Below are 27,139 nucleotides of genomic sequence, written 5' to 3'. Positions count from 1 at the left end.
TCTTCAGTTCATTTTACAGATGAGGAAACTGAGGCAAACAAGGTTAAGTGACTTGCCCAGGGTCCCACAGCTAATGTCTGAGTCTGGATTTGAACTCGGGTCTTCCTGACTCCAGGCCTGGCACTCTACCCACTGTACCACCTAGCTGCCATAGGTTATATCAGGAAATTGTAGTTTCTTTCTCATTGAAGAGTCCTCAAGCTGGATGGCTGACTATGTGTCAGTTATATTATGGAGTGGAGATTCCTTTCCTGACTGCGTTGAACTAGATGGTTGCTAGGGTTCTTTCAATTCTAAGTTCTGTGATTTACGAGATTTTGTGAAGGAATAGTTGATAGAATTTGGAGATAGAGTAGACAAAAGGAAAGGGGCTAAAGACATCGTCAAGGTTTCAGTTGCCTAAATGACTGAAGTTCACAGAAATGGTTAAGATGATGGTGGCAGTAGGGTAGTTTAAGGAGGGGAATGGAAGAGAGGTGTTCACTTTGAGATATACTGAGCTTAAGCTAATGGTGAGGTATCTAGGTAGAGCTACCAAACACTGGTAATTCTATTGATTGAAAAATTCAAAACTAAAACTTAAGAGAAACAGTGTAGCTAAAGATGTCAATTTGGAAGTAAGAGGCACAGGGTGATAATTTAAGCCATGGAATAAGGTAAGGTTTCTGAGGGAGAGAAGTTAATACAATTGACTCACTACTCTTCACTGGATTATCAGATCTGGAGTTTAAAGGCACATTAGAAATTTCTACTTCAATTCCCTCATTTTACAAGTGAGGAAACTGAGGCTCAGAGAGATGAAGTGATATGCCCAAGGTCACATAGCAAATTACAGAGCTGGGATTTAAACTCGGGCCCCCTGAATCCAAATCCAGTGATTCTTTCCCTTTTCAATACATCTCACTGCCTTCTCAAGAGCATTCAGAAATCTGCTTACAAGTTCTTGCTGACCTAATTTATAATATCATCTGTTGAAACACTGGATAACTTTTTTCTACTTTTGTTTTTCTCTTTTTACATTCCAGTTTTCTCCCCAGCAGGAAGCCTTTTAAACCCAAATATTTAACTTGCCCCCTCTACCCAGAGGAGAGATGATATCCTATATGACAAAAATAAACTTGTTTATAGCACTTTATTCTTAAGTTATTGCTTTTCACTAATTTATTAAGTCATGCCATCTGTATTTGGGAGGAGTTCTGAGCAGAGAACAGAATGAAAAGCAATTTAGTCTAGAAAGATATTTCTATAAGTCCAATAGAATGAAGCTAATCTCCATATCAATTGTTGTCAACTATAATCCAGGAGCATTTGAAGGTTCCCTGAGACACTTTCAGGAAAGTCTGCAAGGTCTAAACTATTTTTATAATACTAAAATGTCTTAATTTCTAATATAGTAAATATAGATAGATGTAACTCACATAAACAAAATCTTTATGTGGGGTCCTCAATCATTTTTGAGAATGTAAAAGGAGGAGGGACTTTTGCATAATCTGAACAACAAAGTCATGGGATAAACATTTTCTCTGATCCACACAACTTCTTGAACCTCTTCTAAACAGAAATCATATGCTAGAGATAAAGCAACTTTAGCTGTCTTTGTGGTATAGGACACTCAGAATCCAAAAGAAGGTTAAAAAAATCAGAAACTGGTGTTCACTGTCCCTGGCTTCACTCAGCATCCCTATATACCATCCTTGCTACCAGCAGCAGAGCTGTATTAACAGACCCAAGGACATGCCACAGGCTTATAGCAAAACACATCCATAAATAAATACCGCAAAATCAAGGGAAATGATCCAACACATGATAAGACAGAGGACCCTGTGAAATTTGAGAAGACCATTGAACCACAACATGCTGTTCCTGAATGGTTGGAAAGAGACATGAGAATTATGAGCCAGAACTTATATCCTACAAGGCAAGAATAAGGAGCAGAATAGAAAAACTTAAATTCACAATGGCAAGCCTCACCAAAGAAAGAAAAGAGAACAACAGGTTGGAAATGCAAATATGCAGAAGTTAATATGATTGTGATGATTACCACTGTGTTACAAGAAATAATGAGCTTGATGATCTTAGAGCAACATTGATAGGCTTGTGTGAAGTAATGAAGAATGATATGAGCAGAACTAAGAGAACATCGTATACAGTAACAGCAATATCATTTTAAGAACAATTTTGAGTGAATAAACCATTTTAACTATTACAAATACCCAAATTAACTACAGAAGACATATAAAGGAAGATGGTATCTGAATTCAGAGAAAGAACTGATAAATAGAAATGTGTACAAAACGGCTTTACACACACACACACACACACACACATGTATATATATATACACACCTACATATGTGTCTAATGGTAGCCATTGGAGGAGGGGGAGAGAAATAAAGAAAAAAAGAAAAAAGTTATACAACTTTATTATATATTTAAAAGGAATAGCAAGTTGTAAATAATAGATTTTCAGTTTCATGGGCAATCTTTTTATAATACTATGTCATGGAAATGCTTGTTTTATTCAATAAGTTAAGAATAAATAAAAATTTTTTAAAAAGAAGTTAAGGACAATCTAGAAGAAGAGAAGCAAAAAAGAATAACATTATAAGAAAATTAGTTCACCATGCAAACAGAATACATTGATCTTGAAGACAGGATGCATAGATGCAACCTAAAGATTGAGAAGAATACAACAGGACAAAAATCCTTAACACCATAAGAAAGGAAATAATAGAAGAAAACTGTCCAGAACTTTTGGTCATAGAAAGTGAAATTCCAGTTGAAAAAAATTCATAGATCACCTCTAGAAAAAAAAGCCAAGGCTTCAAATTCCAAGACACATAATGGTTAAATTTAACAATTCAATTCAATTCAGAAGTAACAAGTTCTGCAAATTTCCAGAAGAAAATCCTTCAAATACAAAAGAAAGGACATTCAGATAATATAAATTATTCTTCACCCAGTAGAAAATGGAAGGAGTGAAATAATGCGTTGCAAAGAGAATTGGAGCTTAGAACATAATTTAGTGACCTAGCTTGCAAATCTAAGCTTAAACATATAGGATAAAAGATGGATATTCAATACCAAAGAAATGTTTGTAACATTAAAAACCCCCAGAAATGACAAGATTATTTGCTTCTCAAATACCCCCAAACAACAGAAATGGAAGAGGAGTGAATAAATGCAACAGGCAAGGACAGCAACAGAGTGACAACAGAAAGACCAGTAAAAAACTTCTCTCTAAATTTACACAAGAAGACAGAGGTGAAGGCAGAAATCTGGTAGAGATAACAGTGAAGAGGTGGACAGGGATCGTTATGGACAGAACCTGGTGATACTCTGCCTACAGGTGAATTCTTTGGTGGGAACACACAACAACCAGGGAGGGTGTATGAAAGGGGTGGAGAGGAAGGGGGTGATAGAGAAGAGTATGCTATGTGCCAGGGTCAAATCAAGGGCTAGCAATGAAGAAAAAATAACCTCTGTTTTCTCAGAAAATGAAGAAGAGCCTAAAGGGGAGGGAGTGAGGAGGAAGGACAAAAAATTCAAAAGTTGGGGGAGGGGGAAGAAAGGAGACCATACTTTTGAAGCCTGAGGAATTTATTGCTTGAAAAGTCTACTTGTCCTTGGAAGGAGGTAATTGGAACCCCCGGGGACAACTGGTACCTGGAAGAGTGGGAAAGAATGGACACAGGGAGGATACTTTCAGGCAAAAGAAAAAAAGAAAAAAAGAGGTCAACAAGAGAAACCATAGATTAATGGTGGGGGACCTACCAAGAGGCATTCATTATCCTCTCTGACACCTATAATAATATGCATTGTTCTGAGAGAGAGATACAAAAAAAAAGGATAGTCCATGGTGTGAGTCTTACAAGGTAGTGTCTGAAAGTGCCTAAAGGGGAGAGCCTAGAACAGATATCTTTCAAGCTTTTATTGTATGAAGAACACAAAGAATTAGACAGACCAGAAAACTGTAGGGGTCATGAAGCAGAGAATGAGGGTCTACAGTAAATAGAGAAAATGGATAATGGAAGAATTCAAAAAAATAAGAATAATTCTTTTTGGAAAGCGGTACAAAAAATGAAATTTTTAAAAGTAACCAACAGGACTAACTGAAAGGGAAGAGAAGAAGGGGGAATCTACTTGATTAACAGAGAGCAAAAAAGAGGGGGAGGAATAAATAATCAGATAAAACTAGAAGAGAGGAATTAATAAATAAAAGTCTAATGGGAAAGAGGTAATAAATTAGAAGAAGGGATCAGGGCTGAGGGGAAGAGAGCCAGTGGAAACAGAGTCACCTTAAAATAAAAGATTAAAGTAAAGTAACTGAAGGAACATAATGTTGTTCATAGCATGAGGGAAAAAATAATAACTTGGGGAAAAAAACTCTAATTTTAGAGATGGAGGAAATTATAAACCTCATCCATAACTTTAAATGTAAATGGATTTCATTGGATTAAAAATCTAGTCAAATGAAAAAGAGTGACAGATTGGATATGAAAATAAAACCCTACAATCTGTTGCTTATGAGAAACACATTTGAAAAATAAAAGACAAAAGGCAGAACCAAGATGGTGAAGTAAAGGTAGGGACTTCCTTGAGGTCTCACAAATTCCCCTCCAAGTAACTTTAAAATAATGCCTCAAAATGAATTATGGGGCAGCAGAGTCAACAAAAAGTTTGAGGTGAAACAAGTTTCTAGCCCAAGACAACTTGGAAGGTCAGCAGGAAAGACCTACTTCACTAGGGTAAGAGTGGAGCACAGCCCATCTCAGGCCGAGCCAGTAAGGCAGCAGCACGCCTTGGGGCCAAGTGAATCAGCCTCTGAGGCTTTTGGAGCTCAGCCCACAGATGGTAATGGTGTCAGACAACTGGTCAGAAGGAGATTACAGGCAGTCTTTTGCTGGTACTGGGTGCAGGACTATGTTGCATTGCTTAAACTTGGTGGATCACAGTCCCAGGGCAAGGAGGAGCACAAGCAGGAGCAGGGACCCTGGTCATAGTTCCAGGGTGGAAAAGAGGCTTTTGGTCACTCACAGACCAGAACACAGGCTAGGAGAGTTGGTGACCACACCTCTCCTAAGATCATACCACCATGGATGAACTAAAAACGTACAGATTCCCCAGAACTAGCTCTGAAAACAGCAGCATGAAAAACCTAAAACTTAAGACAGTGCCCCTTCTACCCTGGGAGTAGAGCACAACTTTAACATAAAGTTAAAAGTCAAGAAGAAGACAGGTAAATGAGCAAACAACAAAAAAGAACTTGACCACAGAAAGTCACTATGGAGACAGGAAGATCAAAACACAAACTCACAGGAAGACAATGAAATCAAAGTAGCTATATGCAAAGCCTCAAAGAAAAATGTGAATTAGTCTCAATCTCAAAAGGAATTCCTAGAAGAGCTTTAACAGGGTTTTAAAAATCAAATAATAGAGGTAGAAGAAAAATTAAGAAAAGAAATCAGAGTAATACAAGAAAATAAGAGAGTCAGGAGCTTGGTAAAGGAGGCATAAAAGTTATTGAAGAAAATAACACCTTATAAACTAGAGTAGTCCAAATGGTAGAAGAGACGCAAAAATCCACTGAAGAGAAGAACTCCTTAAAAAGTAGAATTGGTACAGAAAGTACAAAAGCTCACTGAGGAAAATAATTTATTAAAAATTAGAATTGGGCAAGTGGAAGCTAATAACTCCATGAGACATCAAGAAACAATAAAACAAAAATCAAAAGAATTAAACAATAGAAGAAAATGTGAAATATCTGATTGGAAAAAATAACCATCCTGTACAATAGATTGAGGAAAGATAATTGAAGAATTACTGGACAACCTGATAGCCATGATAAAAACAAAAGCCTAGACATCATTTTTCAAGACATTATTGAGGAGAATTGTCCTGATATCCTAGAAGCTGAAGAAAAAATTAAAATGGAAAAAATCCACAAATTGCCTCCAGAAAGAGATCCCAAAATGAAAACTCCCAGGAATATCATAGCCAAATTCTTGAGCTCCCAGGTAAAGGAGAAAATGTTGCAAGCAGCCAGAAAGAAACAATTAAAATATCATGGTGCCACAGTTAGGATAAAACATTTGTGGCTTCTACATTAAATTGTTCTAGAAATGCAATAAGATGAGAAAAATAAATTGAAGGAATTAGAATAAGCAATGCTTATTCTAATAAGTATTATTCTAATAAATATCACTCTTTGTAGACAAAATGATGGTATACTTAGAGAATCCTAGAGAATCAACAAAAAAATTAGTTGAAATAATTAACAATTTCAGCAAAGTTGAAAGATATAAAATAAACCCACATAAATCATCAGCATTTCTATATGTTGCCAATAAAGTCTAGCAGTAAGAGATAGAGAGAGATATTCCATTTAAAATAATTGTAGACAATATAAAACACTTGGGAGTCTACGTATCAATTCAAACTCAGGAACTACATGGACACAATTACATGAAACTTTTCATACAAATAAAGTCAGATATAGACAATTGTAAAAATTATAATTGCTTATGGGGAGGCTGAGTCAATACAATAAAAATGACAATTCTACCTAAAAAAATTGACTTATTCAATGCCAAAGCAATAAAACTAGCAAAAATTATTTTGTGGAGCTAGAAAAAAATAAGAACAATATTCATCTGGAAGAACAAAAGGTCAAAAATATCAAAGGAATCAACAGAAAAAAAAATATGAAAGAAGGTGACATAGCCTTACCATAACTCAAATTGTATTGCAAAGCAGTAATCATCAAAACAATCTGGAACTAAGAAACAAAGGAGTGGATTAGCAGGATAGATTAGTCATTCAAGTACAAATAATAGTAATAGGTACACATCACCGTAGTAATCTAGTGTTTGATAAGTGCAAAGACCTAAGCTTTAGGGACAAGAACTCATTTTTTTTTTTTACAAAAATTGCTAGGAAAACTGGAAAGCAGTTTGGCAGAAACTAGGTATAGAACAACACTCTACCCCCCTGCCAAGATAAGGTCAACATGGGTACATGATTTAGACATAAAGGATGATACAAAAAACAAATTGGGGAGCATAGAATAGTTTAACTCTCATATCTATGGATAAGGGAAGAATTTATGACCAAACAAGACCTAGAGAGAGCATTATGGGATGTAAAAAAGATAATTTTGATTACATTAAATTAAAAAGGTTTTGCACAAACAAAACCAAAGCAGCCAAAATTAGAAGGAAAGCAGAAAGCTGGGAAATAATTTTTATGGCAAGTATCTCTGATAAAGGCCTCATTTCTCAAAAAAATAGAGAACTGAGCCAAATTAATAAGAATACCAATCATTACCCAATTAATAAATCATCAAAAGATATGAACAGGCATTTTTCAGATAAAGAAATCAAAGCTATCTATAGTCATATGAAAAATACTCTAAATCTCTATTGATTAGAAAAATGTAAATTAAATCAAGTCTGATGTATCACTTCACAACTATTAGATTGGTCAATATGACAGAAAGGAAAAATGACAAATATTAGAGGAGATGTAGAAAAATTGAGACACTAATACACTGTTGGTGGAGTTGTATTGATCCAACCATTCTGGAGAGTAATTTGGAACTATATCCAAAGGTTAAAAAACTACACATACCCTTTGACTCAGTAATAGCAGTACTATGTCTGTATCCCAAAGAGATTAAAAAAAGAAGAAAAAAGGAATATAGGAAAAACCTATACTTACAAAAATATTTATACTGATTCTTTTTGTGGTGGCAAAGAATTGAAAATTGAAGAGATACCCATCAATTGGAGAATGGCTGAACAAGTTGTGGCATATAATTATGATGGAATACTATTGTGCTATAAGAAATAATAAGCAAGTTGCTGTCAGAAAATCTAGAAAGACTTACATCAACTAATGTAAAGTGAAGTGAGTAGAACCAGGAGAATATTATACACAGTAACAGCAATACTGTATAATGATCAACTGTGAAAACTTAGCTATTCTCACCAATACAATGATCTAAGACAATTCCAAAAGATTTATGATGAAAAATGCTATTCACCTCCAGAGAAAGAACTGTTGAACTCTGAATACAGATTGAAGCATACTTTTTTTAAACTTTCTTTATTTTTCTTGTGGTTTTTTTTTGGGGGGTTCTGTTTTCTTTTGCAACATGACTAGCATGAAAATATGTTTTGTGTGGCTGCGTATGTATAACATCAAATTGCTTGCCTTCTTATTGATAAGGGAAGGGAGGGAGAGAATTTAGAACTCAAAACTTCAAAAAATTGAATGTTAAAATTGTTTTTACATGTAATTGGAAAAATAAAATATTTGAAAATAAAAAGAGATGAAAATGTAAATGAGGAGATGGAAAAATTTCTTATGAATTGAGTGAATCAAAAAAATCAGGAGTGGCCATCATGCAATAAGAGACAACAAAAACAAACATTCAAAAATAAAAAGCAACAAACAAGTCAATTACATTACACTGAAAATAATCATAGACAACAAATAAATATCAGTAATAAACTTAGATGCTCCAAATGCCTTAATATCCAAATTCATAAAAAAAAATTCTGATCTTCCAGAAGACATAGACAGTAAAACAGTAGTGACTGAGACTTCAATATCACTCTATCAGTTTTGAGTAAACATAACAAAAATTTTTTTAAAAAAGACAACTATGGAACTGAAAAAAATTTGGTAAAAACTAGTTAAAAGACTTATGACATCTTCTAAATGGGATGGCAAAAGAATATACATATTCTTCTGCAACATATGAAACTTTTAAAAAAATTGACCATGTACTAGGGCAGAGAGATACTGCAAACAAACAAAAAAAGCAGAAAGCCAATATAATGTAAAGAAAAATTATAATGATGAAACAATATACCAAAATGTCTAGAATGAAGCTAAAGCAGTCCTTAAGGGGGAAATCATATTCTTATAATCATACATTAACAAAATAGAAAAAGAGAAGATTAATGAACTAAGTATGCTTTTAAAAATTAGGAAATCAACAAATAAACCTAAACTTAAGCACAAAAGAGGAGATATTAAAATTTAGAGGGGAAATGTATAAATTAAAACAAAGAATAGAAAACAAAAAAATAATACTAGAAGTGGTTCTTTGAAAAGACTAATAAAATTGTTAAATGCCTAGCTAATATGATTAAAGAGAGTAGAAAATCTAATGAATAAAATAGCAAATGACCAAGATGAAGCCACACCAAAACCAGAAGAAATAAAAAGAATAATCAGACCATATTATGCACAGTTTTGAACCAACAAAATTGAGAACACAAAATAAACAGAAGAATGCCTTCAAAAATGCAAACTACCCAAACTATCAGAAGATAAGTTAGAGATCTTAAATAACCTAATCTCAGAAAAGGAAATAAATCTAGCTGTAAAGCATCTACCAAAAGGAGAAAGGAAAAAAAAACAACCCAAACTTTTGTTCCTGATGTAGTTATAGGCGAATTCTATCAATTTTGTACAGAACAGTTCAAGACCCCAAAAATTATTCATGAAAGTTGAGAATGAAATAACCCTGTCAGAATATTTGTATCAGACAAAATAGTCTTAATACCTAAGCCAGGGAAAGATAAAATGTGAAAAGAAAAGTATAGGCCATTATCAGTAATGAACATTGACTCAAAAATTTTAAACAAAATCCTATCAAATGAACTACAATAGTTTATCCAAGAAATTATTCATTATGGTCAAGTGGAATTTTTACCAGGAATGCAAGAATAGTTCAACATTAAGAAAACAATCAACATAATTAGTAATATTAAAAACTAAAACTTCCAAAAACCAGATGATCAGCTCAACAAATGCAGAAGAAGCCTTTGACAAGGTACAACACTCCTTTATCCTGATGGATACCCACCTAAGGCAATACTGTAATTAATCAGGCACATACAAACCTCTTGTGTAGAGATGCTTACTCACAGGCATTGTTATTTCTATAAGTTTTGATATAAGATCTATTTGTTTCCCTCAACCTAGAAATAAACTTGTTTTTGTGCATAGAACTTTGTGAACCTGTGTGTGTTTATAAGAAAGGTTATCAACTACATACTATGTATTATATATGAAAGTTCCTAGATGAATTGGTGGGGGCAATGGGCCAGAAAATTGAGAATCTCCCAAAGAGTATTCAGATACCTTCATGTCAGAGGAAAGCTTGAAAACATAAGGTTACATAAGATTGATCTAAATATATAATGTCATATAGATGAACAATTAGATTATAGAAGAAGCTGACATCTGTATTCATAATGATATAGCTCATTTATATTTCTTTATAGTTTAAACATAACTTTGAAATAGAAAAAGTTATCTAGCACAACATTAAAACTGTATTTCAGTGATTAAGCTAGAAAATATGCTGCTTCATTGATTACACTAAAACCTTTGAATGAGTGGATCACGACAAACTGTGGCAAGCCCTCAAAGAGATGGGAGTACCGGGAGGACCAGATCATCTTACTTGTCATGTGAGGGTCCTGTATGCAGGCCAGGCAGCAACAGTTAGAACTAAACATGAAACAACTGATTGGCTTTAGATTGGAAAAGGAGTATAATGAGGATATATATTGTCACCTCAGTTAACTTATATGAAATGCCAGACTGGCTGAATCAAAAGCTGGAATTAAGATTGCTAGGAGAAATATCAACAATCTCAGATATGCAGTTGATACCACTCTGATGGCAGAAAGTGAAGAGGAATAAGCAAACCTTTTGATGAGGGTAAAAGAGAAGAGTGTAAAAGCTGGCCTGAAGCTTAGTACTAAAAAAGCTTAAGATCTTGGCAACTGGTCCCATCACTTCCTAGCAAATGGAGAAGAAATGGAAGCAGTGTCGGATTTTATATTCTTAGGTTTAAAGATCACTACAGAGAATGACTGCAGCCATGAAATTAAAAGATGCTTGCTCTTTGGAAGGAAAGCTATGGTATATCTGGACAGATGTATTAAAAAGCTGAGACATTACCTTGCCAACAAAGGCCCATATAATCAAAGCTATGGTTTTTCCAGTAGCAATGTCTGGCTGTGAGAGTTGGATTATAAGGAAAGCTGAGCACCACAGAATCAATCCTATCGAATTGTGTTGCTAGAAAAGACTTTTCAGAGTCTCGTGGACAGCAAGGAGATCAAATTAGTCAATTAAAGAAATTAATTCAGACTATTGACTGGAAGGTCAAATACTAAAGCTGGAGCTTAAATACTTTGGCCACATAATAAGAAGACAGGACTCATTGGAAAAGATCTTGATGTTGGGAAAGATTGAGAGCAAAAGTAAAGGAGTGGCTGAAGATGAGATGGATAGATAGTGTTATTGGAATAATGAACATTAAAATGGACAGACTTCAATAGATGGTGGAGGATAGAAGGGCATGGTGTGCTATGCTCCATGGGGTCATGAAAAACTGGGCATGGCTGAATGATTGAACAACAACAACAATGCTCATATAGCTATAATATACAACATAATGATAAATTGTTAGCACTTATAAAATATTTTAAGGTTTGCAAAGCACTTTATATGTTATCTTATTTGATCCTTAGAACAACCCTGGAAGAAAGGTGCTATTATTCCCATTTTATAGATAAGAAAACTAAGGCACAGAGAGACCAAGTGAGTTCTCCAGAGTTACCTAGGTAAAATGCTGAGATAGGATTTCAACTTTGGTCTTCCTGACTCCAAGTTCCATACTCAATGTTTGTGCCACCTACTTTCTTCAATGCTGCATGATAAATCATGAAAAAGGATGGCCAACTTATCCAAAATACTATGTGTGTTGTAAACAATTCTAATTTTTTAATAAATTTTGAAAATAAAATAGCCTAAATATACTCTAGACTTTTTGAACTACTCAATATTTTTTAAAAAATCTTGAATATTTCATTTTTCATAGACTAACACAAATTGTTTGAAATTGGGTTATACATGAGTCATTCATTAATTCAATAAACATATTATGGATGAGAGGTACAGCAGAACAGATATCATCATCTTAGAAGACTTGAGCTCAGTCCCCACTCTGACCCTTATTAGCCATGCGTCCAATAGTCACTTAACCTTTCTAAGTCTCCCTTTGCTCATATATGAAACATGAATATTTATAATATTAGAGAATCACAGAATCTAAGGTTTTGAAAGAGATTCTTTAGCAGACCTCTAGACATGAAAGGAATCTCCATCATAACATACCCAAGTGGCTAATCCACAGACACTGCCTGAAGACCTCAAAAGAAGGGGAGCTCAGTATTTCCCAAGGCAATCAATTCCATTTTTGGACATCTCTAAGTATTATTATTTTGTTGTTGTTCATTCGTTTCAGTCATGTCCAACTCTTCATGACTCCATTTGGGTTTTCTTGGCAAAGATACAGGAGTGGTTTGCCATTTTCTTCTCCAGCTCATTTTACAGATGAGGAAATGCTAAGTTCAGAGAAGCTCATCACAAAGTTGGCTATAGATAATCATTTTTTTGGCTGTAGCAAATCAAGAAGACTGTGTATTGAACTATAGCAGGGATTACAATCTGTCTCTCAAGAGGAGTACCCATGCCAACATAATAGATCCTTGTAATGAAGTACCTGCCATCTGCAATAACTGTTCGATGCTAGAGAAGATGCAAAGAAAAAATAAGTTCCAGTTTTGTATCACCATATAGTGCTTAGCATGTAGTGAATTCCTTCTAAATATTTCTTGATTTATTGCATATTACATAACAAAGAATACTGTTGTCATTCAGTAGTCACAGGGCTTTATCCTAAGAGAACTTGAGTAATTAATATAATTTCCTACAGTAGGAGATGCTTTAAGTATTTTTTGAAATTTTTAAAAAGCTAAGTGAATTTTCAGTATTGCCTATGATCCAATCTACATTATAACAACCTTTCATTCATTCATTCATAAGGCAGGTAGGTGGTACAATGGGTAAATCACTAGGCCTGGAGTCAAGAAGACATGAGTTCAAATCTGATTTCAGATATTTAATAACTGTGTGACCTTAGGCAAGTCACTTAACCTTTTGTCTCAGTTTCCTCAACTGCAAAATGAGGATAATAAGAGCATCTACCTCTCAGGGTTTATTTGTTAAGCACTTAGCATGACCATCACACATTAGGAACTCCATGCTAGCTATTATTATTTTTGTTATATTAATATTATATGTGATGATGATAGCTTTTATTATTATCACTATTATTATCATTTGACAACCATTTCGGTGATATTGTATACAAAGAGAGGCAACTGTGACATAGTCAATAGAAAACTGATCTTGAAATAAGCAAGACCTGAATTGAAGGCCTGCCTCTGGCTCAATGATGAAGGACAAGTCATTTAACTTCCAGGTGCTACAGACTGGGGTGTCAAACTCCAAAAGAAACAAGAGTCACTAAACCCTATGTACATAAAGATCCCTGTGGTCCCATGTTGACTTAGACAGTCACATATTAACATTATCTATGTTCTATTTAATTTGTATTTATTCTGTTAAATATTTCCCAATTACATTTACCTCCGGTTTTAGCCTGCTTCAGAGTGTGACAAGTATTTGACATCTCTGCTTTGAACAACTTTCTAAGATGATACATTGTAGAGAAAGTACCAATGTGCTTTTGGTAGAAAGAGTTTTCTCACCTGGGAGTTCCGATACAAAAAGAATCACAAATCCATTCTCTATCCCTACTATGTAGAAAGCTCTGTGATAGGTATATAGGGTAGCACAAAGTTACTTAAAGCAGGACACCTGCACTTAGCTTACAATTTAGCAGGGGAGATTTGGTACAAAAAATATGCCATACCGTACCACAATTCTGACAACCATATCACAGCTGAAGTGCTGAATATGCTAAGAAATAAATATCAGCACTCTAAAATGTTAGGCAAGGTTGGAAAGGAAGATAAAATTTCTTGTTGGGGGAATCAATGAAGGTATAATGAAGGAGGTGGTGTCTGAACTGAGATGGGTAGGATTTCAAAAGGCAGAGATGAGTGAGAGGACATTCCAGACATAGGGAACAGCATGACCAAGGCATAGAGATGGAAAGTACTGGATATGGACACAGGATGACAAATGGCCCAGTTTCACTGAAGTATTTTGTAAATTAAGAGCAGTAACATGGGACAATGGTTTTAATATGATGAGACAAGTTCTTATTCATTTTTGGTCTTTTCTTATTTTCTGAAATGTCTTTTGTGCCAAGAATGTTGTATGATTATTGCATTAAAAACTGAGGAATTTAACATTTGTGCTCAATTCTTTCCTATAGATTCCAATGCTGCTGACGTCTGAGATCTAATTAAAACTAGGACACACAAAGGAAACAATAGGTGGTTTTCTAAGTGGATGTGTTAGAATAGGTAAGCCCTAATATACCTCATCTACCAGCTGGCTGTGATGACTGGAATTTCTACCAGTAAAGTCACTCCTTCAAGGTCAAGATACTATTTCTGTTAGGTCCAAGCTCAAGTGGAATTTTCATCTAAAATACTTCCCTTGTACTTTGATTGTGGTGCTTAAATCCTGTCTTAGACCATGGTTATTTATGTACTTGTCTCTTCTACACAATAAGCTCTTTAAAGGTAAGAATTTCATGCTCCTTGAGAGCAGGGGGAAAAAAAGGCAAAAGTCTTCTGCCTTTCTTTGTATCCTTAGCCCTTAGAGAAGTGCCTGGCACATAGTAGGTGCTTAATAAATGCTTTTTGATTGTTGACTGACTTTGCAGTCATCAGTCAATAAACAATCAATCATTGCAGTTTGTATCCCCATAGAGCTTCCAGATCACCTTGGCATGCACTGCCCATAGTAGGTACCCAACTGATAATTGTTGAACTGAATTCCATTGCTGGTTAACATATTTAGCAGCTATTAATGTATTTAGTCTAGACTCATTTTTAGATTGATTACCCAGCAGGATTGTGAAGGAAAGGAAAGGGATACAAATTTTGATGGGGGCTTATAATTTGGGAAAGGTCTATAAAATGGGCTGCTTAGTAAGTAGGGAAGGATATGGGCAGCTTAGTAAGTAGGGAAGGACCAGAGGAGGCATTGTAAAGTGTAGGGTTGGGGAAAATGGAGAGAAGGACTAGCAGCAGGCAGAGTACATAAAGATAAAGAAGAAGGATGCCAACAACAATCGTTGCCAATCTCATAATACTGCCAAGATTAACCCTGGTTAGGGGATCTGTGATTTGATTAATATGGGAACTCCTTCTGTCTAGTCAGGCTAATCTGTCTGTAATTTAGTAGATAGGTCTTAGAGATTCTGAGGCTCAGAAAGGTTAAGTTGCTTGCTCATGGTCACACAGCTAATAATGATGATAATAAGATTACATAGTGCTTTAAGGTTTGTAAAGTGCCTTACAAATATTATCTCATTTTATCCTCACGACAACCCTGGTAGGTAGGTTCTATTAATATTCCCACTTTACAGTTGAAGAAAGTGAGACACATAATGGTTCAGATACTTGCTCCACATCACACACTAGGCAGGATTTGGACTCAGGATTTCCCAACTCTAAATCCAGCATTCTAATCACTACTCTCTCTTTTCTGAGAAAAGATTTGCACCTAGGTCTTTTTGGCTCCGAGTCTAGCATTCTGTCAGTTATATCACATGACATTTTTCTGAAGAATTGAGTAATAACTTAATAAATGTTTGTTGCCCAAGGTCACACAACTAGTGAGTGCCTGAGGCCAGATTTGAACTCAACTCTTCCTCATACCAGATCCAGGACTCTACCCACTACACAATCTAGCTGGCAGGAAAATTACGTATAATTATGTGCCCCAAAGTTAAAGGATTTCAGGAAAAACTTTTAACACTAATTAAAAACACATGTAGCACAAGGGTGAGCAATTGTGTTTCTTTGGTCATTTAATAGTTTTAGAACATTTTGTTCATTTGAGACAAGCACGGATATTGAGCCCCTTCTCCCCTGGGGCTCACTCCCATCACTGTGGGAATTCACTCAACTACCATAGAAAGTAGTACTCCTCCCACCTCTAGCTATACCCGAAAATATTGAAATACTTATATTCCTTTAAAATTCTAAAGTTTTATCTTAAATTTAATGTTTGCTCATGTTCATTAGAGACTAAAATAGGGGGCAGCTAAGTGGCACAGTGGATAGAGTACTGGCCCTGGATTCAGGAGGACCTGAGTTCAAATCTGGCCTCAGACACATAACACTTACTAGCTGTGTGACTCTGGGCAAGTCACTTAACCCCCATTGCCCAAGCAAAAAACAAAAAAAACAAAAACAAAAAACAAAAAACAACAACAAAAAAAGAGACTAAAATAAAAGGAGACTTAAAATAATTGCATAAAAGTCTTAGATCAAAGGTTAACTTTCTACTACAAAATAATGAAGTTGTGACCAAAGGGTTTCTCACATCACAGTATCTGATGAACTTTTCTATAGGCAATTGATTTGAGGCCACTCAATCACACAATCTTGGAATTGGAAGGAAGCTTAGAATTCATTTAAACTAAGGGTTCTTAATCAGAAATCAAGAAACCCAAGAGATCATTTAGTCATTCAAGCAATCAGAGTCTGATTACACTTTCACACCCTTTAAATATTTGAAAACACCTATGATGAGCGCTCTTTCTGCGTCTGCCTCCATTCTGTCAGCTATGTTAATCTCACTCAACTGGAGCAGTAGTCTGTACTTTCCTTGATCTTTCTTTCTCCCATGTGACACACACAACCACAGTCCAACATAATGAAAAAGCCTTTCTAAATTCTCCATAGTTGAGTATTTTGAGCATTAGTATTCCTGATGCTGTTATTATAAGAACACACCCTCACTTTGTTTCGATCCTCATTTACCTAACTTTTGGGGTTTTAAACAAGAAGTGTCAGAAAAGTCACTACAGGAATTGAGGTGGCCAAGTATTCATAGCCATGACTTTGTTTTTATTGGTTTGTTTTTGTTCATTTTTTTAATTGATTCTTTGTTGTTCCTATCACTGAGAAGCAGAGTTCACCAAATACTGGATTCTTTATCCATTAATTCAGGTGATAATTTCAGGTAGGTGATTTCCTTGGGGCAGTACACCAGTCAAATCACAATACAGATATACTAATACAATGGGGCTTTGGGGTATACCTAGATCATCTAAGACAGAAGCATCCACTCATGGACCTGTTTTGGGCATTAGCTTAATGTGGTTGGAAGCATTCTTATTAGAGCCAGAACTTCCTTCATCACTGAGATGCAGTTGATCTCTCCTTCTGGTGGCATCGAGAAGTGAAGGACTCATTCACTAATAGCAAGGGTGACATTTAGTAAGCGTGATGGGAATGGAGGGGAGGCCCAGAGGGCATCCTCCCTTGGACCTTGTGGTCCTAAGAAATAGGTTGTGATTTTGGTCTAATTTGATTTGTCCTTTTCATTTTAAGTTACAGGTAATGGAGTCCCCAACCTGAGAGCTCGAGCCATGGGAACATTGGAGCCCAGGATTCTGGATCTGATCTTTCAACCAGTCCAGGAGGGAGCCCCTGAGAAGAGGGTAGGGGAATGACACATGAGCCCAAAGGAGGGCATTGGACTTGGAATTTGGTGCAACGAAAGTACTAAGGCTATGTAGTGGTGGAACTAAGCTGGGAATCCAATCCTCTTCCCCTCCCCAGGAACCAAGGTGTATAAGGGGCATTATGTCACCCAGATGTTGGGAGGGGGCAGAAAATGATTGTATATTTGTTCTTGTTACATTTTTGAAGTAAACACTCCCTTGTAAAACCTAATCTGATTGTCGAATGGTTAATGAAATTGCAGTGATAGGACCTCTAGCAAAATTGGGAACAAAATCCACAGGGGCTTTAGACCTCCTGAGACCCTCAGGATAACAAAGGACAATGTGGGAGGGGTAGAAAGCTGACCCATCTGGCTTGCAGGCTGTATTCAGAGGGCAGAGGCATTGCTATTCCACTAAGAAGTAGTTCTCAAACTTTTCCACAGTGATCAAGCCCTTCAGTTTAAACAAAACTTTCACAGAATCCTTGCACTGATTCTCTATCATTATTATTTTAAATTTCAATTAACAGATGACCTAAGGTTCATTAAAAAAAAATTGAGGGACAAGGTCAAGGGATAGAATAGAATAAATGGGGGTCAGGATAGAATGGAGGGAAATATAGTTATATAGTTAGTCTTTCACAACATGACTATCATGGAAGTGTTTTGCATGACTATACATGTATAACCTATATCAAATTGCTTGCCTTCCCAATGAGGGTGGGTAGGGAGGGAGGGAGAGAATTTGGAACTCAAAGTTTTAAAAATGAATGTTAAAAAATGTTTTTACATGCAATTGGGAAATAAGATATATAGGCAATGGGGTATAGAAATCTGTCTTGCCCTACAGGAAAATAAAAGGGGAAGGGGATAAGAGAAGTGGAGGAGGAGTGATAGAAGGAAGGGAGGGCAGATTGGAGGAAGGGGTATTCAGAATGCATGCTGTTTGGGGTTGGGGGGAGGGGAGAGACAGGGAGAAAATCTGGAACTCAAAATATTGTGGAAGTGAATGTTGAAAACTAAAAATTAATAAATAAATAAATTTTTAAAAAGAAAAAAAAACTTGCAGTGTTTCTGGCCTTCTTACAGCATAGTATGATAAGCCTTCCCCTAAGGTAAATTCCCAGGAGAGCAGAAATCTCGGTGGATCAGAAGGGTGAAAGTTCCCTTGTTCTTGGTTTTCCATGTTTCGCTATCACATGTGTACCCTGGAAGCTTGCAGAATGGACTATGGTTATGGAAAGGCATTTAAAAAAAAAGTTCTCTTGTTGATAATTCCCATTTTGCACTTGTCATCCTAGCTACACATTGATCAGAATAGTAGCATATCCAGGCCAATGTAGTGTTAGAAACAGAATTCAAATAACAGCCTTCTGATCCCCAAGTCCAGTGCTCTTCTCACTATACTACACTGTATTTCTAAAACTATATTAAAAGGGGTGGAACGACCTTATGTAGCCTCCAGGGTAATTATTATGAGAGATGGACAAAGATAAACAATACCTTTCAAAATCAATTTTAATGCTACCCAACTCCTAATAGAGACACATTGGACTCACGTTGGATGGAAACTCTGTTTGTTTTGGATATGTCCAATGCAGAAATTTGTTTTGTCTGCCTATGCATTTTTGCAATTGGGTTTTGATTTTCTTTCTTTCTTAGTAGGGAAGGAGAGAGGAGAGCAGGTGGATTAATTTTGTTTATTGAAAGAAATAAATTGAATTTTAAAAACTATAAAAGCTATCCACAAGTCTGCTTGGTGGACTTTCATTATGCATATATAGGATCATAGATCCGATGCTTCAAGGGAACTTAGAGATCACCCAGTCCAGCCTCCTCATTTTATAGATGAGGAAAATGAGGTCCACTGAGGCTAAGGGACTTACTTGCCCATTGTCCTGTAGGCAATAAGTAGCAGAGCTGACATTTGAACTCTAGTCCTATGGCTCCAAATTCAACAGTCTTTCCAGTGTACCAGACTGATTACATTTTATAGCTGAAATCCATGGGTTCCATTTGATACATCAAACATTTATTAAGTACCTTGCAATTATAAGCACCACTTCCAAAGCACAGGTGAGACTGTCATTACTCTGCACAAGAAGTTTGAGAGGCTCCCTAGGATAAAATGTAAACTTCACAATGCTGCCTTTTACCTTTCTGGCCTCATGTTCAAGTCAAATTGAATTACTCATTTTCCTCTAGACCCATCAAACTCTCCATGTCTGTGCCTTTTCTTGTGCCCTTCTGCCATGCCTAGCATCCCCTGAGCCCCATCTCTGCATACTGAAATTCCTACCTCCCTTCAAAACCCAAGTGAGGTACCATCTGCTCCAACTCTCTAGATTGGTTTCTTATTACCTTCCCTTACATGCTCCAAGTTCTGGCTAAATAGGCCTGCTTACTGTTCCCATATATTATATCCCATTTTCTACCTCTGTGCTTTACATTATATGTCCCCACACCTGAAATGCACTTCTTTACCACTATCTTTTTGACACTTATTTTTTTTTCAGTCGAAGCACCACTTCCTTTAAGACACCTTTCCTCATCTCCCTTATGAATGTCCTATTCCTGAAATTACCCTCCCCTACCCAACTGCTCACACATCATCCCTGCACCAACAGAAACAAACAACAGTTGGGGGAAGAAGGTGGAGATGGTATTTTCTCCAGCTACCCAAGGGCCCAATAGACCCCTTTTTGACTAAATAATAATACCCATATTCTTCTTCTCCTCTTCTTGGGACCAAGAATCCATGTACTTAGACCCATAGATGCACTGCCCCCTTTTCCATCAATGGTGGGCTAAGACTCTTAGGCCATTCACCCTGTGGAGCAGACATGGCTACTCACATACTACCTGGATGAGCAAGGAGTCACTAAAAATATCCTCTTGTTATATGGAAAACTACCATCTACCTTGCTCCTGAATCCTAAGGTCCTCTTTGCCTGATTTGTTTTTCTGCTGTGCCCTTCAGATACTCAAACATTAATGTCTGACGCCTAGAAGCCCTGGGCTTTGCTATCTGCCCTACAGCTCAATGTTCCTACATATGTCATCTCCATTAGAGTGTGAACTTTTTGAGATCACGTACTACATTGCTATTTTGTTTGACCGACAAGTAGCGCAGTGCCTGGCAAATAACTTCTTAGTAAATTCTTTTTCTTTATATAGACTTGTCTACATACATAATGTTTCCTTTCAGTAAAATAAAAGTTCTTTGAGGCCAGAGATTATTTCACTCTTGTGTTTGGACATCCAGGGCCCAGACCAGTGTCTTGAATATAGTAGGCCCTTAATAAATGCTTGTTGAATGAATACATGGCAAGGCCTTTAGCTGGGGAAAAAAATACACACAAAGATTTTTTAAAAAGCCATTTCTGGCCTTGAGAATCTTAAAATGTAATAAGAATAGCTCAAATAATTATAAATTAGAATGTGATAAGGAGAAATAAAGGAGCAAAGGAAAAATTAAAAAAAAATTTGAGGCAGGAGAAATTACTTCAAGTTGGGGCAATGAGCAAAAGTATCATGGAGAAGATGGTACCTCACTTGGGTTTTGAAGGGAGGTAGGAATTTCAATATGCAGAGATGGGGCTCAGGGGATGCTAGGCATGCCAGAAAGGCACAACAAAAGGCACAGAAATGGAGAGTTTGACGGGCAGAGAGAAAAATGAGTAATTCAATTTGATTTTAACATGAGGCCAGAAGGGTAAAAGGCAGTATGTCACAATGGAGAAAATGCTGAATTTCAAATCAGAGGATGTGGGTTCAAACTCTAGCTCTGCCCTTGTCACCTGTGTGACTTGAGGCAAGTCACATAATCTCTCTAGGATTCAGTTTCCTCATCAATAAAATGAAGAGCTTAGACTAGAAGACTTTCAAGGTCTCTTTCAGCTCTAAATCTACATCTATGACTCTTGAAGGCCAAGCTAAAGAGTTCATTTGGTAGGTAAGTCAGAAACCAATCGAGATTTTGGGGTGGAAGAGGGATGTGGTCAGAATGAAATACTGTGAAGTGAATGGATTGGAGAGAAAGCAATGTCAGAGCAGATGGGAAGCTTGGGGTAGACCAGAGAGAGGTCATAAGGGGTGAACTAAAGTCATGCCAGTGGAGTAGAAAAGAAAAAAAATGAATTTGAGAGATATTTGGGAGGGGGAATGTAAAGGACTTGACAACATATCCTTTTTTTATTTTTAATTCGCTAAGTAATTTGTGTATTGTTTGCAGATAACAAGTCACAAACTTAAATTACAAATGGAATGATCTCCTAAAGTGACCCCATTTTGTCTCTATTATGCCTGTCATGATTTTGTTTTCGCATCCCTGGCACCACATATCCTCATACTTTCCAGTTTTTAAGTCTATTTTCTGCCCACCTGATATAACTTAGAGAAATCAAGACACATTGCATCTATTTTTCTCCTGTCTCCCTCAGGTCTGTAGTGTTCATAGCAACTGGGTTTCCACAAACACACAATGAGTAACTCTTTCAATGGACACAGATTTAAAGCATCCATTAAGTGCTTGGTGTACTGGGTTTCATCGACAGCTGGGCCCACACAGACTTAGTCAGATGTCTTATGCTTGAATAACTGGAGTGGGGTGTACATGAATGAATTATATGAGAATTTGTGCTAAAATGTTTATTCAAGATAAATAGAACCCAAATTTCAGGTTTTATAAGTAAATGAGGTAAATTTTTAAGTGGGAGATTGGTCACAAAATTCATTTATTATATTATCATTATCCTTGCTCTTATATATTATAATATTTTTCCTAGACCATGCAGGAGCGCAATGTATGCTTAATATATTCTTCCTAAAGCACTGGAGCAAGGAGTCTTAATTTTTGTGTGTATGTGTCATGAACCTTTTTAGCCATCTGGTAAAGAGTATGAACCACTTCTCAGACTTTCTTAAATATATGTCATAAAATTCATAAGATTATAAAGGAAATCATTTATGTTGAAATAATTTTTTTACCCATCCAAGTCCTTAAAACTGCTAAAATCTATCTACAGATTTGGGGGTTTATGGACACATATTAAGAATATTGTATTAGAAAATGAGTTAAATTATTATTTTTTAAAAAACTTCTTGTATTTAAAAAAAATGCTATGCTGGGAAATGTGATGAAAATCAACTAATGTCATTTGTGTAAAAAAAAAAGTTTCACTTTGGATATTTGGGATCAAATACATACCGAAATTAGCATTGATTTATACTTTTGAATATTTCAGATGGAACATATCTCCCCAAATCAGTAAACATTAAGAGCTATTTACTGCCAATCCTATAGATCTTGACTCCCTTTGCAAAATGAGGCCATAATTCTATTGTGAAAAGGGTATGTTGACAATTAGGGAAATGAATGGATTACTGGGAAATAATAATTACAGAATTTTAATTTGATTAATGAAATTTTTTTTAATATGTTCTACATGTTTCCAATCGTTATTACAAATCTCATAAAATGATAGTTATAATGTTATATGAAAGACAAAAATCACACCAGAAGTATTGTTTCTAGTAATTTAATTTCTAGTACTCTAGTAATTTAAAAATTTGGATCATACATTAGACTTTTTATTAATTCTAGCAAAACAGTGATAACTTTTTATCTTGCCTATCTATTAACCATTTTTCAAGGACCTCTATTTTGTTGATGTAATGCTTGCAACATATGTATGCTCAGAATTGTATGTTGTATCCAAGTAGAAAATACATATTTGTTTTGTTTTTATCAGATTTGTGCTTTGGGCAGAGGGGCAACTTGATGTGAAAAGTATGAAAAATCCAGATAAATTTAGATTTAAAATACCTATTTACATTTATATAGTACTTTATGGTTTGCAAATACTTTTATAATTATATTTTAGAAATTTCCTTCTGAAATTAATCATGAAATGTTATTTAAATAAAACAACAAAAGCAAGATATCCTTTAGATATTTTGATTATTTAAGTTAGAATGTTGTACAATGGTGGTCCAATCAGCAATTCAGCTGTGCCACCATTTTCTTCCCATCCTTTGAGAAAATCCCCAAAGGGACGTGATTTGTTTTTATAGGAAGGAGCCAATCTTTAAAATTCAAAAACTGTAAATCAAAACTTTCTAGAATCTAAAATTAGTGATTGTCCACATAAAAAGCTTTAACTAAATCCTAGTCTATCAAGTTAAAAGAAATGAATATGGCCTCTCCTGACCTGTGTTATAACTGGATATCCTGTGTGTGACATGTAAACTAAGATATAATCAGGAAGTTTTTTAGATAACTCCATGATTTAAAATAGCACAAATAAGACATATGCCTATCTTCAACACTATACTCATGGGTATTGGACATCCGTAGTGTATTCAGGAAGTATTAAAGTGAACCAAGGTTAATACAAATTTGTTCTACGGGTTACTATCCACAGCAGAAGCATATTTGAATTTGTGTCTACCTGAGGAGTTTGCATTTTAAAATTCAGAATTTTCTAAAAATAGTATGATGAACATATGACTTATGTTGAGAGGAGGGCCCTAATTCTAAATGTTGTTTCTCAGAAAGATGATTATGTTCAGTTTACATTCTCAACCTCACAGCTCCCACATTTCTACAGAACCACTATAGTAAAAGCATTTTCTCAGGCTCTTTCTATACAGATATTAGGATCAAGAGAACAATAGTTTAATGACCAGAAGAGGCCTCAGAGAAGGGGTTCTTAATTTGGGATCCATGGGTTTGTAAATAGATTTGAAGCAGTTCCTGAACTTGAATGGGGGAATATTACATCTGCATTTCAATATAATTAGTTTCCTTTGCAACCTTACTCATTTATACATTCTATACATTTAAAACTATTCTGAGAAGGGGCCTCTAGGCTTTATCAGACTGCTATAAGGGTCAATGACACAAAGAAAGGCCAAGAACTTCTGCATTAATGGTCATCCAAATCAACCACACCATTTTTTCAGATGAGGAAACTGAGTCACAGAGACGTTGAATGACTTACCCAAAGGTCACAAACATAGTAAGTGGTAAAGTCAGGATCTGAGCCAAGGTCCTCCAAGTTCTAATTTACTTTCCATGTTACTTGGGTGCTATAAAATAGACTATTTCAAACTAGAAATATGATCTTTTTCTTGGTTTTAAGAAAGAAAAATAAATTGGGGAAAGTCTATCTTTTAAAGAACACATTCCTTACACTTTGCGTTTCTTAAAAATTCCATAACTATCTGCTTTTTCTCTTTCATCTGGTTTCTTGTATTCATTCATTCCTGCCCAATCTTTGTGAAAGCCTTCACCATTTCCAAGTACCTGTTTCTGCCACTAAATTAAGTGGTTTTAACCCCTGCTTTCACCATCTTCAAGTACCTGTTTCTGCCACTAAATTAAGTGGTTTTAGAATGCCCTGTCTTTTTTTCTTCCTAAACCAGTGGCTCTTACTAGGTCACTCTGGCACTTCACAACATACTAACCAGCCCTTTCCCTGGCCTGACAAATCGCTGGCAAGGAATGATCAGGCCCTGGACATTCCTGCTAGGGTAACAGGTGCTCATCAGTTTCTTAAGTTGCTTTCCTCTCCCCTGAGGTGGTGTTATTTCCGGTACATTTGAATGGCCCAGAAAAAACTTGGGCCATCTCCGATCTGACTCTGCCAAATCCTGTCTGAAAAAGTATTCTTAACTAAGTTTTTTTTTTTAAAGCTCTTAATGTTTAATATTAATTATGGTTTATCTGTTTCACAAACTGCAGCCCTATCTGAATATACAACTAAACTGGAGGGAAAATAATTTTTGAATTAGAAACTACAGAAGATGAGTGCTTAAGGAAAGGGTTCATCAAACTCTTAGGACTGGTTTAAAGAACAAAGATAATATTTGTAAAGTGCTTAACATAGTGCGTGACACCTGATAAATGTTTGTTCCCTTCACTAGAAGAGGCCTCAGAGGTAAAAGAATCCAACCACTTCTTTTTATAGATGAACAAACTGAGATTTGGATGGGTTACGTGATTCGTCTAGGGTCCCAGAGCTAGTAAGTGCTTGAGGCAGAATTCAGACTACGGTCTTCCTGGCTTTTAAGTCCAGCTAGTTCTGTATCCATATACCATGGTTAACCATACATAGAAAGAAACAAACAAAAACTCCTCTCTTACCACTTTCAACCACGCTGAAGTTTGGCTCATACACTCAAGAATGATTTCAACAACAGGGGGTCTACCTGCTTCAGCTTACCTTGGCAATCTAAGAGAGCTAAGTATTCTGTGAGCAGTCTTTTTGCTGGGGAAAAAAGACACCATGCCAGCCAAATGCAAAGAGACCAGGTATGCTTATTTATACAGTTTCCCTCCCTTACCCTTTTTGCCTGCCCTCCCACCTACGCAGCCCCCAAGAATGACTGAACACCCACAGAGTGTTAATGAACTGCAGCTGTGACCCCCCCCCCCCCCACAGACACACACACACACTCTGACTATGCAAGAAGATGAGTTTGTTCAAACCAACCTTTTGGAAGTTTCTCGGCCAGGCTAAAGGCAGCCAGGGCAAGGATGTGTACGAGTGGAATGTTGACTAGCTCTCTCATGGTTATAATCCAAGATGGGGGGGGGAGGGGAGAAGAAATCTCTGTCCGAGCAAAGATAGGAAAATGTCCCCCCCCCAGGTTACATTTTAAAGCTTGGTTTGTTACCAAGGGTCTCCTCCTACGGACTGTCTGTGCTCCAAGCTCCGCAGGGGCTAAGTATAATCAGGAATTCTCAGACTTGGCTGCGTGATGGACACGGCCAGCTGGTGGGCATCCACTTAGGTCAGTATGCAAACGTGGGTCTGGAGAAACAAGAGATTGCAAATCCCTTTAGAATCCCTTTTAAGAAATGTCAGGGGATACATTGCCAGATGCCTTTCCCAAACAATAACTTAACCTTAGTGGTACATTTTTTATTGATCTTTCAAATCAGCTTATGCAAATACATCTAGATGGCAATACTCTTTATCTGAGTAGTTTGCAATCCCTCCCACATCTTCCTTCAATTATCCCCACCTTCTATCTTATCCTTACTACATACTTTCCTTTTGATTTCTCTCCTCCTAGCTCTTAGCTCAAGGTTCCTTTTAGCTGCTAACCAATCCAACAGCCCTCCCCACTTAAAACCAATTCACTTGCAAGTCATGGCATCATCTTCCTGATGTCATGGTCCTCTTCCAGAATGAAGGACAACAGACACACACACATACACACACAGAGAGCCGCACCAACCCTCCTGGCTCCTTTTTTATTGTCTCAAACCATTTCCCTATGCCTTTCTCTTCTCCTTTTTCTCTTTCTCAATGCTTCTCCTTCCCTTTTCATTTTGCTTCACCTCTTTATTTCCTCCTCTTCTTCATCTCTGCTTTTCCCAACTTTTTACTCCTCCTACTTTACCCCTTCATGTCTATCCTTTGAATGTCCTCCAATTCTGATTTTAATCCTCTCCTTTTATCAGTTTGCTATTATCAGCTTAACCTTTCTTTAACTGAGAATTCATGAATGATGCTACTGTTTCTCAATTTGTCTTTCCATCTCCCAGTCTGAGTTTGGGCTTCCCCTGAATTCCCAGACCATTCCCAGCATCTTT

General features: G+C 36.3%; 1 protein-coding gene across 3 annotated transcripts in view; it reads right to left on the bottom strand.

Annotated features, from left to right (window-relative positions):
- MUSK (muscle associated receptor tyrosine kinase) overlaps positions 1 to 26,109 on the bottom strand; it is a 190,271-nt gene extending 164,162 nt beyond the window's left edge. For all 3 annotated transcript variants that reach the window (XM_027839484.1, XM_027839483.1, XM_027839486.1), the window contains exon 1: positions 26,031 to 26,109. In XM_027839484.1, coding sequence (XP_027695285.1) covers positions 26,031 to 26,109 — 79 coding nt within the window. The remainder of the gene's footprint in view (positions 1 to 26,030) is intronic.
- Positions 26,110 to 27,139: the final 1,030 nt, after the last annotated feature.

The sequence above is a fragment of the Vombatus ursinus genome, unplaced genomic scaffold (genome assembly GCF_900497805.2).
Source record: "Vombatus ursinus unplaced genomic scaffold, bare-nosed wombat genome assembly UNPS02014832.1, whole genome shotgun sequence".
Lineage (NCBI taxonomy): Eukaryota > Metazoa > Chordata > Mammalia > Diprotodontia > Vombatidae > Vombatus > Vombatus ursinus.
The sequence above is the reverse complement of the archived record's forward strand: the minus strand, read 5'-3'. Positions and strand labels throughout refer to the sequence as shown.